Source organism: Spodoptera frugiperda, chromosome 2 (genome assembly GCF_023101765.2).
Source record: "Spodoptera frugiperda isolate SF20-4 chromosome 2, AGI-APGP_CSIRO_Sfru_2.0, whole genome shotgun sequence".
Taxonomy (NCBI): Eukaryota; Metazoa; Arthropoda; class Insecta; order Lepidoptera; family Noctuidae; genus Spodoptera; species Spodoptera frugiperda.
In genome coordinates, this window is record NC_064213.1 from 9,519,076 (window position 1) to 9,545,242 (window position 26,167).

The 26,167-nt window shown below is 35.1% G+C and overlaps 2 protein-coding genes across 9 annotated transcripts in view; one reads left to right on the plus strand and one right to left on the minus strand.

The window, feature by feature from the left end:
* Positions 1 to 538: 538 nt before the first annotated feature.
* Positions 539 to 10,463, minus strand: LOC118281790 (FACT complex subunit Ssrp1). Its single transcript, XM_050701932.1, has 13 exons — positions 10,276 to 10,463; positions 10,018 to 10,203; positions 9,528 to 9,743; positions 8,540 to 8,718; positions 7,530 to 7,769; positions 7,138 to 7,266; positions 6,773 to 6,934; positions 6,199 to 6,331; positions 5,379 to 5,557; positions 4,738 to 4,852; positions 3,905 to 4,102; positions 3,403 to 3,693; positions 539 to 1,442 (listed from the first exon to the last, which is right to left on the minus strand). The coding sequence occupies exons 1-13, from the start codon at positions 10,324 to 10,326 to the stop codon at positions 1,344 to 1,346; spliced, it is 2,178 nt and encodes a 725-aa protein (XP_050557889.1). The 5' UTR covers positions 10,327 to 10,463; the 3' UTR covers positions 539 to 1,343.
* A 438-nt stretch (positions 10,464 to 10,901) lies between these two features.
* The window catches only part of LOC118281794 (huntingtin-interacting protein 1), a 39,404-nt gene continuing 24,138 nt past the window's right edge, over positions 10,902 to 26,167 (plus strand). For 3 of the 8 annotated variants that reach the window (XM_050701876.1, XM_050701870.1, XM_050701898.1), the window contains exon 1: positions 10,902 to 11,277. Coding sequence is in view for 5 of the 8 variants with exons in the window: in XM_050701870.1 (XP_050557827.1) it covers positions 11,194 to 11,277 (84 nt within the window). In the remaining 3 variants the exon portion in view is untranslated. Of the gene's footprint in view, positions 11,278 to 13,485; positions 13,642 to 26,167 lie in introns of those variants that run through there. The other 5 variants (XM_050701917.1, XM_050701927.1, XM_050701911.1 and 2 more) reach the window with 4 other exon arrangements.

The window sequence follows — 26,167 nt, forward strand, 5'->3', positions numbered from 1 at the left end:
AAGAACGTCTGCTATTTGCCGAAGGGACAGGCTCATCAGTTTTTACTTTCTTTTTTGCCAAACCTACCGCAAAGCCCGCTTATTGCTCTTCTTGGGAATCAACCGGACAACACAATAGCTCTAGGACCCTTCCCTGTAAAAAAGGGGCGACATCGGGACGGTTTCTCGTTGCGGCACAAACCCCATACTTTTAGTTCAGTGTAAGCGCGTTTTATTACTTTTTCTACGGCGCGCCTAGGGGAAGCGACGCCACCGAGACCCGATGCACCTTTGTAGTTAAAGTAACGGTTACACTTTTGTACTGCTCTGGGTGCAATTATTATTGTTTTACCATATCTTTTGTGTAACGCATTTTTTTACTTACAATATTTATTATTAAATGCCATGGCTTGAGTATTATTTTTGTTTGATCTTCAAACCAATAATAATCCTTACTACTTATCTCAAAATAAAATGGTTAATCATGGTTTTAGTCAAGTCATCAGTCAAGTTTTAAGTAAATTGTTCTTACTTATACAACAAAAAGAAAACAACAAAGGAAAATATAGTCTTATAATAACAATTAACACACTAACATTACATCTAATCTGGGGCTAATCGTTCACATACCATGCAATACGAATTTTAGGACAATCACAACTGATCTTACTTAATATATTTACATGGGAGTCAGATAAAAAGGCTCTGGCTTAGCCCTATCGCTATTACTGTCACACAATTGTGTTTCACAAGTGTAAAATAGAGATAGAAACATAACCTAACATTTACTCAGTAATGTTTATTTATAACTAAGTTTTAATACAATTAAGACAACTATTATGAATCATCAACACACATTAACTGAATGGTAATAATACAACAATATCACATACATAAAATACTAAGTTTTCTAAGATAGAAGTGATTTAATGAAATGGCGGGAATTTCTTCGGAATCTGAGCTGTGCATACAGCTTTAGTAGTAACAGTTACAATATTAGATTTGGCCAGATTAATAACTATCATACTCAGAGACTTTTAATGATGACTTAAACTATTCTTTAGTAACATTTTAGTTCCGAAAACAATTAATAAAGACTAGGTTAAACAACCACTAAATGACTCTGAGTATGGCGTTAAGAAACACATACAACATGATTATTCATTGTATAAGAATAACGTTCACATCACATACAATGATTCGAAATAACTAAAATGTTTATTAATCAGTTCTTAAGTATCCCCGATTTCTGAAGACATGCAATTTCAGTGCGTGTTCATGCTTTTGTACCAAGGATGAGATTTACTACAAAAACCGAGGTTTTATTTTAAAGGTTAGTTTTATTGTTTAAGTACACTATGGGTTCAGTCACTGCCGCTTCCGCTTTCGTCTCCAGACCCTCCTGAAGATGCTTCTGCTTCTGATGATGAACTCTTTGCTTTCTCCTTCTTGGATTCCTTAGTCTAGAAGAAATTAAAACGTTAGATCGTTTGTAACGAACATTTAATCATCTTACATAATTAAATAGATATTAAGACAACGATGTGCGGTTGACTATCAATAATCTATAATGACCGAAAAGCTGAATAGATTGTAGTTTGTAATAACACATAAGGCTTCCTACTTTTCTTTCTGATATTACGTTCTTATTCTTACTTTTTTCTTTCAAAATTATCCCATATGAAGAACATTTTGAAATAGCACGTGGGTGCATTCGTTGAACAGAAGCCGGTATACAATAGGATGCTATGTCGAGGTTATGTCTTTAGTGGTTAAATTATAATACAAGTCCATATTTTAATACATATTTATATTTCGTTTAGCATTTTGCACACCTTCGAAAAATTATAAGCATTGCATTGCATTGTAGAAATAAAAAAAAGCATTTAAAGATCTTTTGTATCATAGAACTACCTGGCACCCAAGTTTGCTAATATAAAACGACATTTCTATTTAAAAACGTTTCGGTATATTATAAATCTCTCATAAATCATAAAGAAACTCTTAAAATTATCTGAATTATTAATATTATATATAATTATTAGAATTATTATGTATTAGTTTTATTCAATGAAAATGATGACGTTTTAATACATTCATAGTACTCTTCAACATTTCTAGTAAAGGTGAATTGGGCTATTCTTTTAAATCTGAAATTCGTCATAATTGTTAAAAATCAACTAAGAAAATCTGCCACCAAATGTGCTTAAATAGTCATTACATTGAAACGTTTATTATCTAGCTACAAATTACTAACGAGTAAAATAAATGAGCATAAACATTAAATGTACTGGGTAAATAAAGCTCAGACTGAGTTTGAATGTAAGACATAACGAGTCAGTTATGTATGCACTTGATAAAATCTACTCATACTCGTACTATTAGAATCACTTGCGCGTGACCACGGCACCACGTGCTGTGTGAATGAATACACGTTTTATTACACAACGTGCTACTTGTATTTTGTTACTGACCGTTATATTTTTCAAGAATTTTGTATTTATTTGTTGTTTTAAATATGCAATGAACATAAATATGATGATGTTCCTATTTGATTCGAATTGGCTTTCCGTCAATGCCGGCTTTTCCCGCGTCGTCAAAATCATAACAAATTATATACTGAAAACATTCTCTGGACTAACACTATTTATAAAAAAAACCGCGTCAAAATCTGTTGAGTAGTTTTAATGATTTAAACGCACATAGGGGCAGACACCGATAAGAGACTTTGTTTTATACTATGTAGTGATGATGAATCAGTTTGCCCTTGGTCACGCAATAACTTAAAGATAATGCATAATATGCGTTACAATCGGACAAAGTTTGAATTAAAGCAAAATAGATTCTATCAATAGTAAACCTAAGGTTAGTATTAACCGATTCCGTGCGGAAGTCTTTTTAGCAATCTTTAGTGCCTGGCGTCAAACAAAAATTCTGTGATGCCTCTGAGGCACCAAGCGCCAGAAAGTTTGATGATTCCCCTGGGGAATCATCCGCCATGAATTGTCACTTTTAGCTTATTTTCGTGTTTCTACTTGCTAAAATAATCATTTGACATTGTAGATACGAATATCAACATTAGACTACAAGAATCTGGTGTTAATTTAATTACAATGTAATATACCAATTTATAAGGGGGTTTTATATCAAGATATCACAATAAAATTAGAAGTGTAACATTTCATGGGAGGTGACAACATAGGCTAATTTTTGCTAGCAAATAATAATCCTACAAATACTGGGACCTACTCAAAGTTTAGGTACAGAAACTGTAGATAGCACACGAATCACAAATTATTCCTGCACAATTATTCGTTTAGTAACAATTTTGTTCCCAAAACAAGTGCGGGGCCCCGCCAAAGGTGGAGTGAGTAGTCATTAAATGACTCAGAGTACGGCGATAAGTATGAAAATTTAACTTACATCCTTTGTATCCTTCTTCTTCTTGTCCTTTTCCTTATCTGAGTCAGAAGAGCTATCATCATCTTCAATATACTCCTTGCTGGTGAACTTTCCTCCGGAGCCAGCTCCTGCATTACTTGTGGTCTTTGCTTTCTTACTTGCCGGGGCTTTGGATTTCTTCTCTGCTGCCTTACGTTCCTTCTCCGCTTGTTTCTTCTTCTGCTTAAACTCGTCAGCAGCGCCACTGTCCTTGTATTTCTTCATAGCTATATTGTATTCTTCTTTCGCTTTGCTTGCTTTCTCTTCCCATTCCTGTGCAAAGAAATAAGATTTTATATTGAGTTATTTTAGGTTTTAATCAACATGTACAAATGGTTCTTTGGTTGTTTTAAAAAGATAATTTGCATCATCCAACACTAAAGTCATGACTATAATTTGACTTCTTTGGCGAAAAAGACAAAAAAAAACATAAAAATTGGAAAGAACATATCTAAAATGTGATAAATATAATGAAATAACATACAGATTTGTCCTTGAGATCTCTCCAGAGCTCTCCTCCCTTCTTGGCGATCTCCGTGACCTTGATGCCAGGGTTCTGTTCCACGATGCTCTTGCGGTTCTCATTCAGCCACAACATGAACGCAGTGGCCGGCCGCTTCGGTGCGTTCACGTCCTTCTCGCGTTTCTTTGACTTTTCTTTACGTTTGCGCGGCGCTTCTGACTGTAATTTACAATTAATAAAGTTAAAATTATCGTTTGCTGTGTCTGTTTGGCGTCCAATGAGACTGGCATTGTCTTGCTTGATAAAAAGCCTTAAACATCCTTCAATAAGGATTAAAATATAATAACAATAAAGCTTTTGATAAGGCACTTATTATTAACTAGCTACTTCCAGCACGGTTTCACCCGCTCTGCTCTGCTCCTTTGGCCATAGCGTGATGCACATAATAATTATTCAATTCGGACCAGTAGCTCCGGAGATTAGCGCGTTCACTCAAACAAACAAACAAACAAACAATCAAACTCTTCAGCTTTATAATATTAGTATAGATATGAAAGAGATGAAAATAGATGAAATGAAAGAGGTATGGTATCAAACAAATCGTGTCAATTGGCGAGACAAATATGACAATATTACGTAAAATTAGCTTCTGCCAGCGGCTTCACCTGCATTCCCAGTATTAAACTACAATTGTTATTTCAGACAGACAGAATTTAGTAACAAATTTTATCGAAATCGCAAATGCGAAAGAGTAAGAATTACAAAACATACGTCGATCTGTATATACATCTTCAAAAACTGTCGCATTAATTATATGAATAGTAGGATAAGTAGGAATAGCACAATCTACTTACAATAGTAATAGCTTTCTTGGGCTTCTTCTCTTTTTTCTTTTCCTTCTTGCCCTCATCATCCGAACCGCCACCTGATGCATCTGAATCCTCGGACGATGATGGATTGGTGTCGTATCTGAATATTAATTAATAGATTTATTATTTTAGGTGAAAGGATAATGCAAAAAAATGGCGCGACTTACATACATATTTGAGTCATATTTCATTTAATAGGTATTGCTAGCATGATCATTTATTACTAGCGATATCAACCGAATGTATGAGTGTTTGTGCATAACATGATGCGATTGGAATAAAACAACACGACATGAGCAAGGAGAATTATCTTCAAATCATATTTAAATCGATTTTTGCTAATCCTTGCCTTCGTGCAGCAAATTATGAACCATATTTGTCTATAAGTATACCTATTAACCCAGGACTTGAAGACACCAAAATACTCTTCTAGAAAAAATAAAAATCATAATAAGAAATAGGTTGTCGTAGCAACTGCTGTGTAAAGAGTCGCACAGACGCAGCACACAGGAGAAAAACTTAATGTATTTTAAGTCTTTAACTGCCAATAGAAAACTGTTAAAAGCAAATCCTCTGCTAACATTAGTAACGCCCATGTAAAAAAAGAAATAAAGAAAAGTACTAACTCCTCAGCGACATCGCTCTCCTTGGCCTTATCAGGGTTAAAGTCTTCATCAGTGCTTTCATCAGAGTCCGAGTCCCCAGAGTCCCGTTCTTTAGCCTCTGCCTTAACGCGCTCCAGGTACGCGTCAGGTTCTTTCTCCGTGTCCGAGTCGCCAAAGTCATCGTCGTATAGAGCTTTATCCTGTAATAAATAGGGTTTTGTTTTAAGTATTTATGAATTTATTGGTGTTAGAATATGTATGAATAAATTACGTCTTTAAAGTTTGCGTCTAGGCGTCTTTGTTATAGTTGAGATAAAGGATTTCGGTAATTAAGTTATTTTGTAACTATGGGCTATTTTATTACTACTAGGGAAAATCATTCAAGTATAATTTATAAAAACTGTACAATTTTATTTAATAACTAGTTGATGCCCGCGGTTATTTAAATATTACAATCAGACAGCTCAATTTTATTTATTATTCTAGATGTTTTGCTTATTCAAAAATGTTTTGTTTAGAACGGATCTTGTAAATAAGTACTTGATGTAATAGACCGCAAGCCGTAACCTATTTGTTCTTAATAAAATAATTAGAAGGTTTACGATATTACATAGAAATAACTTACCAAAATAGATAATAATTTTGATTAAACATCAATATCATTAGTACAAGAATTGGAACTTAAAACGTGATATTTACCATGTTTTTCAATTTTAATGATTCCTGAATGATTTTTGAATTTCTAATTCTAGTGTTAGTGACCATGTCAGTTTAAAAACTTATATCATTAGTACAGAAGGACAATCAAGAAATATAATAATAAATAGTCGTAAATACTTACATTCTTGCCAGTATTCTTGACATGTAGTTTCTTGGAGGTGATGTAATCAAAGAGTTTGTCATACTCTCCCTTCTCGATGCTGCTGAACGTGTGTATGCTGCCTTGTTTCAACTCGATTTCGAAATCGAACGATCTGAACACAATTAATAAGATACATTTTTTAATGAGTAACAATGAAGTGTCTTGCTCATTCTTCTCCATATGAATTTACATTTTTGGGACCAAAACTTAACTGAGTGACGGATTTCGATGTTTTATAATTATGCACCTATATTGGTGGTGTCCATGCACCACCATTAAATCATTTAAGTATATGCACCACCATAAGTTCTTGGATTTTCGAATAGACTACTAGTGGTACTATGTCGTGACAAGCAAAATATCAATAAATAAGAAAAACTTAAAGATTCGAACGAAGCATTTGATATCTTATGTTCAATTCTATATTTGGGACCATTTATTTGATATTTCTTCTGTTTGTGAGAAGAGGTTATTTTTTCTGTAGTAGCATAGTTACAGCCCGATAATGATGATGATTCAACTACAGGGTTGTTACCATACAGTAACTACTTACTTGGTAGAGGAAGCACCTCCTCTCGCGAAGTTGACAGAAGCAATTTCCTCGAAGCGAATGTGTACAGGAGGTTTGTGTACGTAGATGAATCCTTTCTCCAACGGGTATAGGTAGCCGGCCGCCGCCTTGTATGAGCACGCAATCGCCGGCGTCTTGTGGTGACTGGAACCAAACATATTTATTCAATTATTATTATACTATCTTTAATAATTTGAGGTTTAATCTGTGATTCACAAAGAATACATATGACCGAATCGCCAATTTAGTAGGTAATGTTTAGTTTGAAGTTCAGTAAATAGTCTATAATTCAATGACGTAAAGTGTTCAGAGTTACGATAGCAGTAGTCAACATTGTATTTAATTACCCCAAAAAGTCTCCAGGACCAGTCACTCGTCTGTTGATGATGACTTTCATTATTTTCGCGAGCACTTCGTAAGTTGGACCCGATAGTTCTTTGCTTATCTTTCCTTCATATTTTTCGTTCAACTCCTCCCTGAAACACAAACGAGGATAAGTTAATGAGATATTCAGAAATAGCTAGAAATCTTCATATGATAGCTATATAGTCTATATAGTAATCATATAGTCGAAGGTGGTTAAATCTTATATGGTAACATAATTGATGAAAAATGTATGAATTGTTACTTTTACCTTTAAGAACATCCATGTACATAAATTGTGAAAGCAAATAAATGAATATGAATAGTCTTAAGTAACATAACAGTATTAAATACAGTAAAATGAAGCACTACTTACTCAGTAAACGGCAGCTCTAAGCTAGTTTCCTCTTCAATACCAAAAAGCAGTACCAAGTAATGGTACCTAGTTTGACCTTGTTTGATGGGCGGGTCGAGGGACACCACAAAGAACATCTGTCGCGTATCCTTGTGCGGCAGTAGGAATAGACGCAACACCGTCGACATCGGGATCTTGTAGTCGAAGGTCTTACCGTGGAGCTGGAAGAATGTCTGGAACACCTTGATGTCGTAACGACCACTGTAACAAAGATATAGGTGTTAGAATAGAAATAATAGTTTACGTTTTCATAAGAATACTTTGATAATGGATACAGTATTGTTAGTGAAAGTTAAAGATCGAAAGAAAGAAATAAATCTGTCATTATTTTGTGGCAAATAATTTTTAAGAATCAGAAATTGATCGATTTTCTGTCAGTGATAGTCTGTGTAAAGACTATAGCTTGCTTTTGCTCATTTGTATTAAAATTGCGAAAGAATTTCCGTAAAACTTGACATAGGCCTAAAGGCTCACAATGACTAAAGTCCCCGTCACGAGAAGCTATAAATTTTGTAAACAAGTGTTCAGGAGTTCACAACGTAAAAGTAAAAAGTGATAACGAAACAATAACAAAATTAACAATAACAACCAGATCCGCGATATATGCAAAGCAATGAAACAAACTCGTAAGCATTCGAAACTCGAATGACTGTTTATTTCAAAATGACGTCCCGATAGTTTACAATCCCTGTGACGGACGCGTTCCGGTACCAAGAAACACAAACGATAGCGCTTTGCGTCGTTAAAATATAATTTGACTAAATTAAATAGGTTGTTACTTTCATATAACCCGTCTATATTTCATGTCGATTGAATATGTTCAAGTTATTATTATCTCGCAGTATAAAATGTTTACTTAGTAAAAGATGTTTGTTTACATAATTTATAGCTTCTCGTGACGGTTACTTTATATGGTCAGTTTGAGTCCGATTTGAAGAAATATAGATAATAACATATATAAGATCGCGTACCGAGGTGTAAGACACTGTAGTTCCCTGAAGATGGCGATGGCATCACCGGAGACGGAGATGACACTGGCTTTGTTCATCACCTGCTGGTGGAACGCCTCCACAGCATCCATATCTCCTGCCAGCTCGCTGGTCGGGATGTGGAAGCGCATCTCCATTAGAGACACTGGAGTGTCGTCATTCTGTTGATAAAACATTATGATAGGGATTAAATAAATTAGTTGTATTTATATGAGCTGGCAACCTTTTTATTTTGAATTGATTGCATATTTTGTACATGCATAGCATATATTTAGTAATAGAATGTTGCATAACTAGCTGTTCTGTTTCTCAACATAGATATTGTCCTAACTTTTGAGATGGTATTAGAAGCTTCAAAAATGTGTCATTTTCATATAATGTGTTACCATGGTCTCACTGGATTTCATGTTGAAACTTGTCTACTATGTAACATCTATGTGTACAGGAATGCAACAAAGGGTTTATTTTTTTTATTTTTCTAATTGAAACTACAACATTCTGAAAGTGAGTAACAGAGAGACAGTGATTGTATAATTTATTGCTGTAGCCACCCTAATCCAGTATTGATAAAATAATATGTAATAGGGTTAGGCACCTAATTATGTAGCAAAAACAAAACAATGTCTATGGTAGGCTTCTTGTCTATGTCCGACAACATTAGTTTGCACAACAACATTGCACAATATTATGTAATAATTTTTTGAAAATGTGACACCGTTTCAACTAGTAACAATCTGAATAAAACTTGAATAAAGGTTAGAAAATAAAGGTTTTGATGAGAAATCATCTAAGCTATTTCTGCTTCTCAGCTATTTTATACAAAAAATCTAAATAATACTGATTACGGTCTAAAATGACAAAGTATAGTATAGTATAGTGTATAGTATATTTTCATCTGGTTATTCAGACTTGTTAAAACATGTCAGATTGTCATGACTGATTTATATGTGAATCCATGACAAACATTTACCTGGTGGAATTCAAGTGTGACTTCATTCTTGCCAGTGTTACATTGAGAGACATAATGTAGCGGGATCTCGAATGCCGTGTTTGATCCTACATTGAAGCTTAGTACAGCTCCGTTGAATTTAGCAGTTCCCCAGTTCCAGCCTTTTAGGGAGAGCTCCTTCTCCAACATATCTTTATTGTAGTTAGCCTTGAAGAACTTTGCCACCTTCTCTTGTTCCTGTAATGAAAATGGTGGGTAATGAATAGGATATCATTAAAACTCTAGCAAAAATGAGGATTGAGTAATAGTTATAGGTAGTTCTACAAAACTATCTACACATAATCTTAGATAGGTAACTTTGGAACTAATGTGTGCTGTTAATTAATGCGCAATTTGTGTTCTCCTATTGGAATTAGAGTGATGTGGTTTAGGAACAAGACTAAACAAATTATGTATAATTTCAGTAGGAATTATAGATTTCCTTGTTGTTAAGTTTATACAGGGTACTCACCCCTTCTTTGAATCCACCATATCTGTGTAGAGTGCCGTTCTTCAGGAACACTCTCAAGCCCCACGATCCAATGAACTTTTGGAAGTTCACTAGTTCTATCTCATTAGCTGGGATCTGTTCTACCTTGCCGGTCTTACTATTCTTGAACACTATATTCTGGTCTGTCATTTTTAGTCTTCCAGGAACCTTCAAATATCATATAATTACAATTAACAATAGCAGAGTACAAGAAAACATAAATTGTTTTACAAATCTTACCATTGCGCCCTTGATCTCCGCCTGGACATCGTTGTATTCGAGAAACTCCATTTTCTTTGTTCACTAGGTTACTTTAATATGTAAAAATATTATTTTAACTTTAAAATGTGGTCAACGTTATCCACGCGCTAAATAGTGTATGAAAAAAAACCAGCGGCACGGACTATCAAAGTAACAACAAAATTGACATTTGTGACAACCGAATCAGTCAGTCAATTTTGGGGTGGCTAAGTAATTACAATTTTTACCCACAAATGTTTTAGTATGAAGACGGAAAATTATATTTCAATTTAATAATACAATGATTAATACGATTGTTAGTATTTTTAACATTTATTCAAATATATCCAATTAGTTTATTTGACATCATAATTTGTCAACATTTAACCTCGATCTGTCAATATACGCATTATTGACGAAATGGTTTAAAAATAAAAATATGCATCTGATTTCACCATTAATTAATCACTCAGTAATAGAGCCTGTATTAATACCCTAATATATTACCCCTTTTGATCCATGTAAGAATGGCAACAGTAATACTTTTTTGGTCTGTTTCTATCTCTGTAAACTCAACTATTACGTCAACTTGACAGCTTGTTCATTCGTACGTTGTGAATTTCATTCATATTTCATAAATTCATTCATTTTTTGTGGGCGGACGGCAGACGTGTTGTATGTTGATAAATTCGTAACTATTTTATTTACGTTATTTTTAAGGATAAATAACAATTTGAAAGGTTAAATTTATTTGTAAAAATCAGTTAATATTTAAGCTAAAGTGCTGAATTGTGTAGAAGCAGTGATTGAGGGAAACCTAGTTCGCCCTCATTTAAAAAATTAAATCGTGTCGTGTTTGGTCTAAGTACCACCGCCAGTTGCTATTTTTCGTAGGTGTGTTTTGCATGTGTGTACTCTATGGCGTCATTATCCTTGCCTCGAGTCCTTCAGTTGAAGAAGAACAGCTTGGATGCTGAACGCGAGCAGTTTGAGAAGTTTCAGGTATGTTTGGTAACTTACTTCAAAACTTGTAATTTTGACCTTTCTGTAGTAACTGATGCATTTGTAATAAAAAAGCAGTCTCAAGTCATTGGGTCTTTACTCTATTTTTTTAATTGGTTTATCAAGTTCATGAATCATTTTAGAACCTTGATAGACAAAACTATACTAAACTTTATCAAACTAGTCTATTCTATGATATTGATAATCCATCTAACTTATTCCCAACATTCTCCCCAACTAACTATTAAAACTTTACTTATATATAAAAAAATACAAATAAAAAAAATACCTACCTAATATAAGTACCCACTCAATAGAATAAGTAAAACATTTAAACCTGTCCTTGATTTTGTTACTAGGAAATCTACATTATACTTACCAGTAACCAGTAGTAAGAAATTATTTGAGTATATTTTTCTTATTAGTTAAACTTATTAGAATTAAATAGTTAAATAAGAGAGTTGCTTGTGGATGAACCAGAATCAAACTAAACTGAAACTGAGAAAAGGCAGTTTACTATTAATAATATTTAACTAGTTAGTTACAGTAAAAGCAAACTGGCTTGTTAGACTTTAAATGTTAAACACAAAATGTTCTTATATCAAGGACACAAACTCCTTTCAGCATTAAAAAAAAAAATACTGCTTATATATTATATTTATTTACTTATGCATTATTATATGGGACTGGGAGTAAAAAAGTGCACCTTTTATTAATTACATTTGTTTCAATGTAATCTTCTAAATTAGTTTTAAAATTCAATATTATTTTATGCATTATTCATTTATATTTGTGACTAGCTTCTGCCAGCGACTTCACTCATATTACTGAGATGTAAATTACCCCACATGTTCTTGCAGCCTACATTTATAATCCAACTTTGTACTAAATTTCATCCAAATAAGTCCAGTAACCATACTTAAAGAAGTATTAGTTATATTATCAATTTCATTTTATATTAAGTAGGTAATTGGTATATTTATTTAAAATATTTGGACCCTTATTATTTTACTAGGTCACTAATTCTCTACCAAACTTCAAACCTATTTGAAGGAAAAAAAAAATATGGGAGTTCTCCTGAGTTATAGTGAGATCATTTTTATATCGTATCTTGACGCCTTTCATCCCCGAAGGGGTAGGTAGAGGTGCGCATTACGGCACGTAATGCCCCTGTACATTACACCCACTTTTCACCATTTGTGTATCGGCTCGACCTGGGAATCGAACCCGAGACCCTGGTAGACGCACTTGCGACCACTCGACCAACGAGGTAACGGGCAGAGCGTATTTATATCCAACCACCATTTTATTACTTGAACCGCGGATATACAAAATTGGAGGGAAATTGTCAGTGGCGTTTTGTTGCGCCACTGTCGGGGATACGCGACATGGCTGTCGCAAACTGCCGGTTACGTCACCTCCTGTATACAAACACTGGCATAGCTTAGCATACGAATATAACGCTAACAATTAGACTATCATATCACGGCATCTATCTCTTTGTCTATTCCACATTGTAACATAGCTAATCACCGGCATTCTTTGTATGCATCGAAGTTTCCGGATTTAACATGAATTGTCTTCTGCCTTCTCTTTGTTGCGTAAACCATAGTAAACTATTGATGTACTGCCATTCATTGTTCAGTAGCCGCATCTGAAACAGCATAAACAGGGGATTGATGTATAACATGTATCTTTTACGCACATTCAGCGGTACATAACTACATACAGTTGCAATAACAAATGTAAATAAACTTCAAGTGGAAATTATTCGTGTTTGTTTTCGTCGACAATCGTCAGTTATTTTATTTGTGGTAATTGAATGCGATATTTAATTCGATGCTTAAAAATAACTGCAATGGACAATGCACTGGATAAAGCAAATTCCTATTGCTCATTCTAAATTCCGCCTATTCATGACTAGATGATCAGATGTTGCTAGTTATGTGGTCACTGCCTTTTTGTATAAAAATACCAAATCTCGAAGATCTACAACTGACCGAAAACCATTAATATTAACCATTTCTGCCAACGTCAAATAAACAAAGGCGTAATGTTATGATCGGTTGTTGTACTTGTTGTTATATCGGCAACAATCTCGCAATTCATTCGAAGCCGAGCTTGTGATAGTGATAACCAAGTATCCACAGCTCGCTATTGCAAAGTTTTATGTTATCAAACAGATAATGAACGCTATGAGGACCCGCGTCCGATAGCTTATCAACCATACTTAGTCTGCTGACAACACTCATTTAGTTACAAATAGATTCCGTGGATTATACCCGTGTTACAAAGAAGTTTCTAGCTGAAATTTGTTTTAGTTGGAGTCTGTTATCTTGTGTCCTCACGCCATTAGTTATTTCGGTAAGAGTTTTGCCTGCATTTCAATAAACACGATCTAATCCCGACGCTACGAGACTCGGTTGAACGAACTGTATTTTGGAGATAAATATAGTTCTTTGTTTCGTGTTGCGAGCTCTGCTGAAGGACTGAGTGTTATTTTGTAATTAATAGTTATATTGACTGCATTGGTTGACTCACTTTTTTTCTATACAACATAATATCAACTCTTACTGGCTTACCAGTTACTACGTATTGTAGTTTCAAGGTATTAGAATAATTTTAGTTGTTGTATTACACGCAATGCAAGTCAGGTCAGTAAATATTGAAGTGTCAAGGACGTAAGTCCCTAAGTAGGTGCTGCCTAACTACTTGCATTCCTTTGTGTATTTGATGTGGTTACCCGACATACCATCACGCTCGTTTTTCTCAAGGACTTGACAGGTTTTAGTATATTGCTATTTAGCCTTTTATATTTTTTTTTACAACAAAAAATGGGAGGTCAGGCCAGTCTCACTGGTGGTATGGATTGTACTAAGGTCATGCTAAGCATTATAAGAAAAACTAGTTTGAATATTCTATAACAGTTTGCTCAATATGATAATCTAACCTACCTCGTGATCTCGATCAGTAAACGCCAGACCAATTTGGACTAAAAATCAGCCGACACCGGAGCCCCAGTAACCTGTTAAGTCACCGTATCAGCCTTACTGGGCCGCATCTGTGGTGGTCTGATGGCTACCCTTACTCAGCTTCTGGCGACCTGTGCTTGCAGAGGCAGGAGATCGCCGACGTGTTTCATTTTATCTAGGTTCATCAATCTTTTCTCATGTTTCATTGAGGGAGTTTTTGATGTTTTTCCTTTTTATTACATCGCCGTTTCTGCTGTCAATGTGGCTCACAATCCTGATAGTGTAGTGTAGACTGTAAATACTTCTTCATCATTACGGTTGTCCGGTATAACGAGTCTGATTGTCCGCTTCCGCCCGTAGTATGCTCCACAAATTCGTTTGTACGATATCCATTGAATTTGTCACTTGTACATACGTTTATATTATGTATCCTACCAATTGCGATTATGTATATATCTTGTTATTGCCCAGAGGGATACATTTATAAACTTGATAAGGGTACACCCACGTTTCTATTATACTTCACAAAATTTCATACAATTTCGGACCTTTTGTTTTTAAAAGTAAACGTTATAATATAATAGTTAAGTACCTATTTATTAGCATCTATTTTTTATCAAACCATAATAATTTACTAAGTATTCACCGCACAGGTGCAATTAAACACTTTTTACAGAATTCTTTGAAGTAACTACTGTCGCGTTCTGGTCTAAGATGACGTAAATCCGCCAATTAATTTACCGAGAATCTAGCATCATACCTATAGGTGAGTCATGTTTACTCGCACAATAATAAATACCAGATAACGTTTATTTATCTAAACTAAATTTAAATTTAGCCAATCAAAACAAAGAATGGTAGTGATAAAGACTCAATTTCACCGACTTGAATTTTTACTATTCTACAAACATTATAATTTAAAACCCCATCGAGTTTACATAGTTAGAGCTTTATTTAGCTTTAAATTAAGCCAGACGAGAGAACAAACATTTTCTTATGTATTCATCCTTTATATCCATTAGTCGTCAATCATCTACCTGCAAATAAATATGCAAGGACAACAGTTTAATGCCATTCTGCCTTTAACCAAGTCATCAGATATTTCTTCAATCACTATACAGGTTGGTAAATACGCACACTACACATAAACACTCACTTGATATTCTTATCGTAACACCTATGTAAATAAAGTGAAACATCTGTTTCTGTAGGCTTCGTATGTGTGAAACAGTTATAAGGTCAAGATTTCGATACAGCGAAGTCAGCCTTGCAGCTTGCCTTATAAGAAAAATGGAAGTTTTGCTCCGGCAGCCGCAGTTGATTTTTGGCATAAATGTCACGCCTCTCTTTATAAAATACCGATGTTTATCACATAAAATCCCTGGTTTTTCCCTTTTACAAATAAACGTTAAAATTTTCTTCAAAATAAAATATTCGTGTTGAGTTGATTACTCATGAACTAAATTCGTTATTTACATTATCTTTAAACGTTGCCCTTCTTTGAACTAGGCATGTTATTATTCCAAATATTACTATCAGCTATGAATGACTAAATGGAACGAGGAGTTTTCCAGTACCTACTTCCAATGTGTTAGTAATTGCAACTTTTAAGTGACTAAGCTTGTATGAATGTGCTGCGCTGGGCTCGGAGCTCGGACCAATGCCGCGAGCTCCAAACCGGTTTTGTGACGGAAGAAATATTACCACACTGACCTAGTGTTGCGATGTTTCATATTTTGCAACGGCAAAACAGTCCTAGTAAATAGTATTATGACTTCATGAGTAATTATTACAGCATGATTTAGTTTCTGCGATTGAGATGATAATTAATGAAATCACGTGCAGTTGAATAATTTCGTTCATGTTATCTTATGTACCATAAATATATCTTTTCTTTTTTTGGTCTCCTGACCGTCGTACAGAGCAGACGTGTACTCGATTAACACAGAATTCTTGTAATTAGTGCTCCGTAATTATTATATCTCTCTCAGTGAAAATAAGAACTATTTTTGTGTGAACATTTGTATGTGACTTGTGACCTTACTAACTAGTGCGAGTGCGGGACAAGTACAGACGCTATATTTCGACTCGCTCACACAGTGACTCTGCGTTCGCGCTCCTACAACACCGAGCGACTATTGTGCGTCTACCCACATAACACAAAATATCTGCACAGAGTAGCCTGCGAGTCAGAGGTTGCAATTATAAAGATGACTACAATAAATAGCACTTTCAATCATGACTCTGAAGAAGTTCCTAGACCTGGAGAAATGAGCGTGGACGGATCGCTCATCGACAAGGAATCGCCGCCACCCTACATCACGTTCCGGAAAGGAATGTCACAAGGTTGTGAGACTGAATTCCGTCAAGAGTTTAAGTTATTTCAAGAGTGTATACTATCCACCCTGGAGACCTGGTTTAGGAAACAAGATGACAAGTTTTCGGCATTGCTTGGGGAATTCGAGTGTGTGAAGAAATCTATTCAATACATTAGCGATAAATATGATGCCCTCGAAGAAAGTACAAAGGCAATCAACAAACGTGTTCAGATTATAGAACAAAACATCCAATCAAATGAACCACGGATTGCCGACCTGGAAGCGAAACTGGAATCCATGGAACAAAGAGCTCGTAACTGCAATCTTGAAATAAGTAACTTACCTGAAAAACGCGGAGAAAATTTAATGACTATCATTGAAAACATCGCTACCGTTCTAAAACAACCTATATCTCCCCGTGATGTGATCACCATCCACCGTGTACCCCAGTCCAACCCAAATAACTCACGGCCGAAGAACGTTATAGTAAAACTTTCCAGTCAAATTATTCGGGATAACTTCATCTCAGCTGCACGCCTCAACAAAGGAATTACATCTGAGCAAATAAAAATACAAGGTCCCTCACAGAAAATATATTTGAATGAACACTTAACACTGCTGAATAAAAAGTTATTTCGTCAAGTCAGAGACATCGCCAAGGAAATTGGTTACAAGTTTGTCTGGATCAAACACGGAGTTATACTTGCCAGGGCCGATGTCAACGCCGCTGCCATCGCCATTCGCTCGGAAAAGGATATTTCGAAACTTACTCGTCAAGTACCGGGAAATTAAATACTTGGTACTGTTTATTATTTCTTACTTTGCCACAAATATCATATGTAGTGTAAAACTTGCTATAATTGGTGTTATTTGTAAAATGATAAGCGTGCGACCTCTGGATCATGCATTACTCTGTGGGTTGACGGAGCTTGCGAATACTTATATTTTCGTTTTTACTTCCACCGTCATGTGTACTTTTGTTATAAGATATTTTAATGACTATTTATTCGCTTTAAAGTTGAAATTAATCGTTGTACATTCATATAAATGTGATGTTAAGGTGATTGGCAACACGAATTACATGTTGTGTAGTGCTTTTGATTATAGTATAGTATCAGAAATCGGTATGTACCTCAATTGTGGTCGCTGCGGATTAGGTAAATTATTATGTCAGACGGTGAGTCACTTGTTTTCTCTTCTACCAGTAACATTTATTTACATTTTTATTCAGAATAATGACCAGTAAAATCTCGATATATTATCAAAACTGCCGAGGGTTAAGAACCAAACTAAATACTTTGTACAATAATATTCTGGCGGACTCCCACGATATCATTATTTTATCGGAGACCTGGTTAGTACCCGATATTGACGATGCCGAATTCATTGACTCAAGATATATTGTTTATCGTTGTGATAGAAACCGTGTGTTGAGCGGTAAGTCTGACGGTGGGGGCGTTTTGATAGCCGTTCGCCGCGGTCTAAACGCAACGCGTTGCGAACTAATGACGACGCTTTGTCAGGACGATTGTTATCACACGATGCCTCATAACATAGACTACGTTCTTTTAAAATTTTATTCTAAGACTGTGAATATGTACCATACTGTATGCGGCATATACATTCCACCAAACCAAACGCTAAGTACCTACCAATCGTTATTTTATTTGCTTGAAAAGGAAATGTCTAGCATTACTATAAGTAATATTTATATTTTTGGAGATTTTAACCTACCACACATCGAATGGGTTGCGTATAACTCACCTGCTCTTATGCCCTGTATACACAATAACAATAGCCCATTGGAAATCCTACTTCTTAATTTTTTATCGACATTAAATTGTAAACAATATAATAATACAAAAAATCAGTTAAACCGCACGTTAGATTTATTAATTTCTAATGATGTTTGTGCATGTGAGCCCGCACCAACTCCCATAATACCTGTGGACGTATTTCATCCGCCTTTTATGACAATTATCTCCTTTGAATTAAATCAGGCACCCATGGCTCGATGCTTGGCGCCGAGGTATCGTTTTATTGAGGCTAACTACACTGCTATTAATAATGAGATAAACGAAATTGACTGGCTGTCAGTTTTAGATAATTCATCTTTAGACTCTGCTACTCAATGTTTTTATGAAACTATTTACAAAATTATTAAATCTCATGTACCAATGCGGCCGGTTAAATGTAACGAATATCCGATTTGGTTCTCTCGTCCCTTGATACACATTTTTAAAAACAAAGAAAAGGCCTGGTGTAAGTGGAAAAAATATAAAAATTGTATGGATTACGAGCAATTTTCTTTATATCGCAGGAGATTTAAGCTGCTTTCTGCTGATTGTTTTAATAGGTATCTGCACGCTGTTGAAAGCAATATACAGAAAGATGTAAAACAATTTTGGTCATTTATTAAAAGCCATAAAAGGAACACAGGTATACCAAACACTATGTCTTATAACAATGAGGAGTGCAGCGGGCCGGTGGACGTTTGCAAATTATTTTCAAAGTTTTTTAGCTCTGTTTATGAACCTACATCCAATAATAGTAGTGATTCAATTACACCGTCAGACAGCCAAGTACTTATAACGGATCTGACATTCTCTAGGGATACGATAGTTAAATCTCTCAAATCGCTAGATGTAACCAAAAGCTGCGGGCCCGACGGTATTCCTCCTTTCTTTTTGAAATACTCTGCTGAGTCAATAGGTGTGCCGTTACTTAATTTATTTAACCGAAGCCTTAAAGAGGGCATTGTTCCTCAGGCATGGAAAGTTGCTCATATAACGCCGGTATTTAAAAGTGGCACCAAAAACGACGTTACTAACTATCGTCCAATATCGTTGCTGCCCACCTTGTCAAAAGTTTTGGAGCGGCTAGTCCATAACGCAATCTATCCTATCTTACATAATATTATCATACCAGAACAGCATGGTTTTGTTCTTGGACGGTCCACTGTAAGCAACTTAGTCTTGTACTCAAATATTTTATTCGAAAATATGGACAATCAATTGCAGGTTGATTCAATTTATACAGACTTCTGCAAGGCTTTTGACAAGGTGGACCACACTATGCTTTTGCAAAAAATCGAATTTAACGGTATTCGTGGGAGTCTGCTTCGCTGGTTTGCATCGTACGTTAGAAATAGAAGTCAGAGGGTTGTGGTACAAGGGTTTTCCTCGGACGTGGTCAGCGTGACATCTGGTGTGCCGCAGGGCTCTATTTTGGGACCACTGCTTTTCGTATTATTCGTAAATGACATAAATACATGCTTTAAAAATTGCAATTTTCTGTTGTATGCCGACGACCTTAAAGTTTTTCGTAAAATAAGTTCTACTGATGACTGTGTAAAATTGCAGGAGGACCTGGATCGATTCTCGGCATACTGTGTAGCAAATAAATTGCAACTAAGTCTCCCCAAATGTAAATCTATCTCTTTCACAAAAAAATTAATGTCGTTCATTTTACATATTCACTTTGTCAGACTCCTTTAGAAAGGGTTTCCTTAATTAAAGACTTGGGCGTACTCTTTGACTCAAAATTGCACTTTGATGCTCATGTTGATCACATCACAACTAAAGGTTATCAACTTTACGGTTTTATAAAGCGGACCTGCAACTTGTTCAAAAAGCCCTCGACATTTTTGCTACTATACAAGTCACTAATTAGATCTCAACTTGAATATGCCACATGTGTCTGGAATCCACTCTATGATAAATACAGTGACCAACTAGAATCAGTACAACGTAAATGTCTTCGTTATGTTAACTATATAATCTTTAGAAAACGGTCTTCGTATCATACCCTTCTGGAAAAGTTCTCATTGTCAACTCTTAAATTAAGGAGATTGTATCTTGACCAATCATTCTTATATAAAATATGTCGAAATCAAATAGATTGCACTAACCTTATAAATCAAATTTATATTCGTATACCGAGTCGTTCCCAACGTATTCGTAATACTTATGCTCACAGCCTATTTGCTCTCAAGCCATGCAGGACTAATGCGGGCAAGCGAGCTCCTTTACGGCGTATTATGAAAAGCTATAACAACAATTTCTCTGATATCGACTTATTTGTCTTGTCACTTGCAAAATTTAAGAGATGTATCCAAGAAAAAAACATTCAAAGTTCCTCTCAACAATGTGAATAATGTCAATGTGTCATTAAACTTTGGCTTACCTATGTTTAATTTAACTTACCACTAAGTACAGTAATTTTAAATAATACCTAAATATTCACCATAATAAGCCCACATTTTGATTTTAATGTAGATTTGTAACCAACATTTTTCGCTATTCTATCTAAGTAAAATTTATCTAAATACTTAACTTTTAACCTAAAAATAATGAATGTTCACTAAAATTAAAACAGAATTGTAATATGAAGTAATAATAATAACCAATTTGTACTCTGGTGTTCGGGGGGTTGACGTTCGACGGGTTGTGGTTTGAGCGAAATTTTACTAAAAAGATATTGCTGCTGGTCATAGCTTGGCGGACGTTGACTTTTCGGGCAGCCAAGCTTCAGACTTAGTCTGCCTGTACCTTTTTTTATTATATTTTGTACTGCATTATTTTGTGGATAACGGTGCTGGTTGTGTTATTACCTAAATAATATGTAAAGTGTTTTATATTTAAGCTGTATAACGCAATTGTTTGTTGTCCTAAATAAATAAAAATAAAAAATAAAAATAAATAAATAAAATATCTTTTATTGAAATTTTATCTTATGTAGAGTGCTATTATATGAACTGTGTTGTAGAGGTCAAGGTTTATTCGTGGTCTTTTAGCAGTCGCGTTAAGAGATTAGCACTTGAGGACTCCCATCTTATTTGCAAAACTAAGAAATCGATTTAGTTGCATACGGCAATGAACTAATGTATAGGGCAATTTAATGTTAATAGGCCGCACTAGTTGTAAGTTGTCTTAACTTCTAACATTTTCTATTCCTTCATTACAGACGTTCGCAGCTTTCTTTGAATCCACGTTTCGATGTACTATTTCTAGTAATGTACTTGGACCGACATTTAAACAGCTTTCTCGGTTTTCTAACCGTTTCACATATACACTGCACTTTTTACTAAGTTTACGATGTTATGTGCAGCATGGTCTCTATTTAGATTGTAATCAGGTTCTCACTGACGTCTGATGCATATACAAACGGATAAAAATGATGATTGACGATCGAGGGCACACGAGCTTTGGAGTTAATTACTCCTGTGTTTGTTTTCCTAACTAATCTGTCTGTGATGTGTAGTATATTCTACTATAAGTGTGCGTCTGGAGATCATCCAGTGCCATTAATTAATTTAGTTTAGTAAGGAGTAGGAATATGTCTATGCCATTTGTGATCAACGATGTGCTCTCAAAATCGAATTTTGAATTTTTGTGTAACTGAATATTTTCTTAATTTCATTAATCCTACCCTATCTCTAAAACATTTTCTCTGAAGCCAATGCACATAACTATGGCGTGGCGTGATAAAAGACATTTCCCATCTACCATGTAAACAGTTCGGATGCTAACCAAATCTATTGAACTGTTTACAGCGAAATCCAATTAGCATAGTTCAATATTGATTCGGAAACTTGGAACTATAATCCCGTACTTAGCAAAAGTTGTAACAAATAAAGGTATTAAGTATCAATTTTAAAGCATTATCAATCTTAAGTACATACCTATAAGCAATGATATTGTTTTGAACCACAACAATCTGTCCCATGCAAGATGTCCATTGTCCATATTATCTCCCTCATTGCCTCTATATCTATGGACAGAAAATGACAGCCTTTTTTATTGTTTTCGTGTCCCATTTCCATTATGGCACTTCCTAAATGTAAGCTATTAAAACTAAAACTCCAGATGGGAAGTAACTCCATACGCTGATTCAATCACCGCAGCGTCCTCTTCCGGAGAGCCTCGCAAGTTGAAATCGTTGCAATCTTCGTGAAGGCTATTAAGTGCTTTCACGATAAGTTCGTTGTACGATATGCTATCAGTTGATGCTGTTTTATAACGATCGTGTTTGTTTTTTACTTGTTTTATTTTGTATTGTGTTGCTATATCATGTGGTATTTCTAAATGAAATGTAGAATTAATACTCGCGTGTATTGCAATACGATGTTGGAATTAACTACTGAAATTAAATTGTTAATCAATTTCGGTATTTGGTGCGTTAGTAGTATTTTAGAGCGATCATCTAGTTATGTATCAGTATATTGTCTGTACTCCTAACATTTATTTCAATTAAACAGACTTGTTGGTAGCAATCAGACCATTTCAAATTACGCGCCCTATGTACCTGTATGTTCATTGTTCATAAATAGCGGTATTCCATAGTTAAACCAGCTTTCACACCATAAATAGTCACCATTTAACAAAATATACACACAGTATTGTTTTATTAATGATAGTATTATAAAGTTAAAACAGATTTATTTTAACTGTGTATGTTTCCTAATTTGCAATGTATATTTCGAAAATGTTTCATATAAAAATATGTTTTAGGATAGTAATATGGTAGATTCGTTTCGTCTGCCGATTCGATACGTTTTCCGTTATCGTTTCGAGTCCGTAGAATAACTCGATACTTTTCTCGCATCGGCGACTATGGGAGATCGTTTGATGTGAAATGTAACAGTATAGCAGTGTTACGTGTTGTTTACTTGTGACTTGTAATAGTGTAGTGAGTGCTGCGACAATCGGGCCGGAACACTGATGTATGTGATGTGTGCATCACACTGGGAACTGATTACTGCTTTCCTGTTGACTGGCTGTGTCGTCAGCAGTACAGATACACAAACACCCAGTTAGCAGTTATCCTGTTTTGATTTCAGAATCTTAGCAATGCTAATGTGTTATTGGAATTTGGAGTTTAATTGCTCAAGGTATAATTTTGTTGCTTGTCTTGTCGTGGTCATACATAACAAATATAGGATTGATAGAACAGACTAATGTAGTAAGTCAGTCAACATCACTAACTCTTCTTGAGACAATAAAATTTAATGCACTGAGCTAATGTTTTGTTATTCTTTGCAAAATTCCCATTATTTGGCATGTGTTACAAAACAATGCAAATGGCAGAAATCCCGTTAATTTTTTCAGTTGCGTGACTTTTTGACATTAAAGAAAATATAAGCAATAGCTTAAACGGTTAGGAAATTAAGTCATTTAAAACCGTTTTATGAAACTTTCTATCCGTTATACATATTAGAAAGTAAATTACTTGATCTATAATTATTTTAGCTCGTACATTTATCGTTCATCGTGGATATTTTGCCAAGATATGTAGATAACACTAAATGTCGTGAGGTGTACCCGAATTCATACGTTTTGGTTTATTATTCTAATCCTATAGGTTACCTATCTGTAGCTATTTCAAATTATTATGATTTGCAATATGCCAGTTATGGGTTTTCTATATCATATTTTAGTTTAATCCATAATATCCACGCAGTAGGGATGCAAAGGGCGTTAGTGTGATAACTCAGGAGTATGAAATTGACAAGAGTAAGCCCCCTCGTATGGGCCCTTCTCTGGTGGCTTAGTTCCTACTATAAAATTTAAAAACTGGAGTTACTCAGTGTCAGTCTCAGTCGGTCAATAGCTATTTACTAGGTACTTCTAAAGCTACCACGTGGCTGTAAATAACACTAATTGTATTTGTCATTGTCGCCGATGTTAATGTAATGCTGTTAATTCGTTTAATTAGATTACTAGTGCGTCCATTTTTACGATGATTCAAGAACGAACCAACAAACAGTCTGATTGTTTGTTCCAGTAATTAATTTGGAATAGTCTAATTGCGTAAATTTTGTTCAAATTGATTGGTGCCCGAAATTCCTCTTTTCTATTAAAAGAGACATTTGTCTGCAAGTGAAATAGGGGTTTTAAAAATTGGAAAATGGCACTTGCGGACTGAGTTCCTATAATTTTGCTTATACGTTGACCTTTCAGAATACAAAGCGCACTACCAGAAGTAATATTCTTCGATAGCCTTATCACACATTTCCAATGTTAATCACATCTGAAACTGTGTATTGTGTTTAACGATGAGAATTGAAATTCATTCGACTATCTTTGTGTTGTACGTACATACAATAGCTAGGTTGTGAAATCGTCACTATTGTCATTGTGTACGTACGACGCGATTGTCTTAGCAACCGGCGCGGGCGCCTAGCGTAGGTGATACCGGGTCGAATATCATAGAACATGATGACCGGCTTACGTGGGCTCAGAATGTAGTGAGATTAAACGAGCCTCAGCTACAACTTTACTGGGAATCAGTAAACATCTGTTCAATTTCCTAATTTAGAAGCTAACATTAAACTGTTCTAATCCAGTTCTCTGGTCAGGTGTAACATCAATTCTAAATAAATCCAACATCTCCTTAAGCTGTTAGACAGATTAATGTCTGTCTACGGGATAGCAATTTATTGGGCGGAATGGCGTTAAAAACCAGATGGTGTTGGCTCTCGGCTGCATCCGTCAATCGGGTCGGTGTGTTCGAAACTTTGAACGGAGATTGTATCTCGTAAAGTGCAGTTTCCTGATTTAGACATGCGCCAACGCACGCTCTGTCGACGTCCGCAGCGTGGGACATGCCGACTTATTATTGTAACTGTACATATTTTATATGTACGATCATTTCCAATTCTATGGATTCATGAAAATACAGATACGGTTTTATATGTGCTTATATGTATATAGTAATGTTCAGTGGATGAATATTCCACGAAAATGACGTTGTGTGCAAAAAGGGAATTTATAATTACTTGTCGGTTGTCACGTTCAATTATTTATGACTGTACAATTGTACATAAAGGAAAATTGCATTTTCATGGAATGTGTTTTTGCAAACAATATCTCTACTTTTGTATTTAAAAAAATATTTTATGAGAACATAAATTCCTGCTGAGGTAGATAGGGAAGTTTGTGACGTAAAGTGAAAATCAGAAGTAGGTGTAATTTGTTTTAAGTTATAGTATAGAAGTCATTTCACGTTACAAGTACTGAAAGCGAGTAGACTCGTTCAATATTATGTTCAAGTTATTCTAAACACTACGGTTTACGATATGCGATATTATTTGACGTAACTTTTTCTCTACGTGGGCAAGAATGTAGGTGTAAGGTCATTTAAACGCGTGGAAACGTGTGCACGCTATTAGGTATTATTGCTTTTAATTGAAACGTTAATGGTTTTTTTTTAATAGCGACTGTGTTTGTTTTCCTAGCTATTAATAATATGCATTATGCGTACAAGCTGACTTCTTAGTAAATCACATATACATAATAATCTCATGGGTTATGTTGTGGCTCAAGTTCTTACCATCGTTTTTATTGTGTGGAAATTAATGGACAATGACATAATGTCATTTAAAAATGAATATGTAACTGGTAACTGGAAGTTTTGTGTCATATAGTCAGTTTTTGGCATAGGTAATTCTATTTTAAATACTCAGTTTTCACTCCCAGTAGTCCTCTACTGGCCCACTAACTAATTCAACGCGTTTTGCCGGCAAGCGCCCAATCTACCAAAAGAGAATATGAAAGTGTGCCAACAGAAGCCGTACCTGGCTTACACAGCTTATCTCCC

Excerpts from the sequence above, each read along its gene's own strand:
- LOC118281790 (XM_050701932.1), bottom strand. The coding sequence starts at position 10,326 with ATGGAGTTTCTCGAATACAACGATGTCCAGGCGGAGATCAAGGGCGCA. Across the intron at positions 9,744-10,017 it reads ATGGTGGATTCAAAGAAGGG|GAACAAGAGAAGGTGGCAAA; the intron begins GTGAGTACCCTG and ends TTTTCATTACAG. Across the intron at positions 5,558-6,198 it reads TCAAGAATACTGGCAAGAAT|GATAAAGCTCTATACGACGA; the intron begins GTAAGTATTTAC and ends TATTTATTACAG.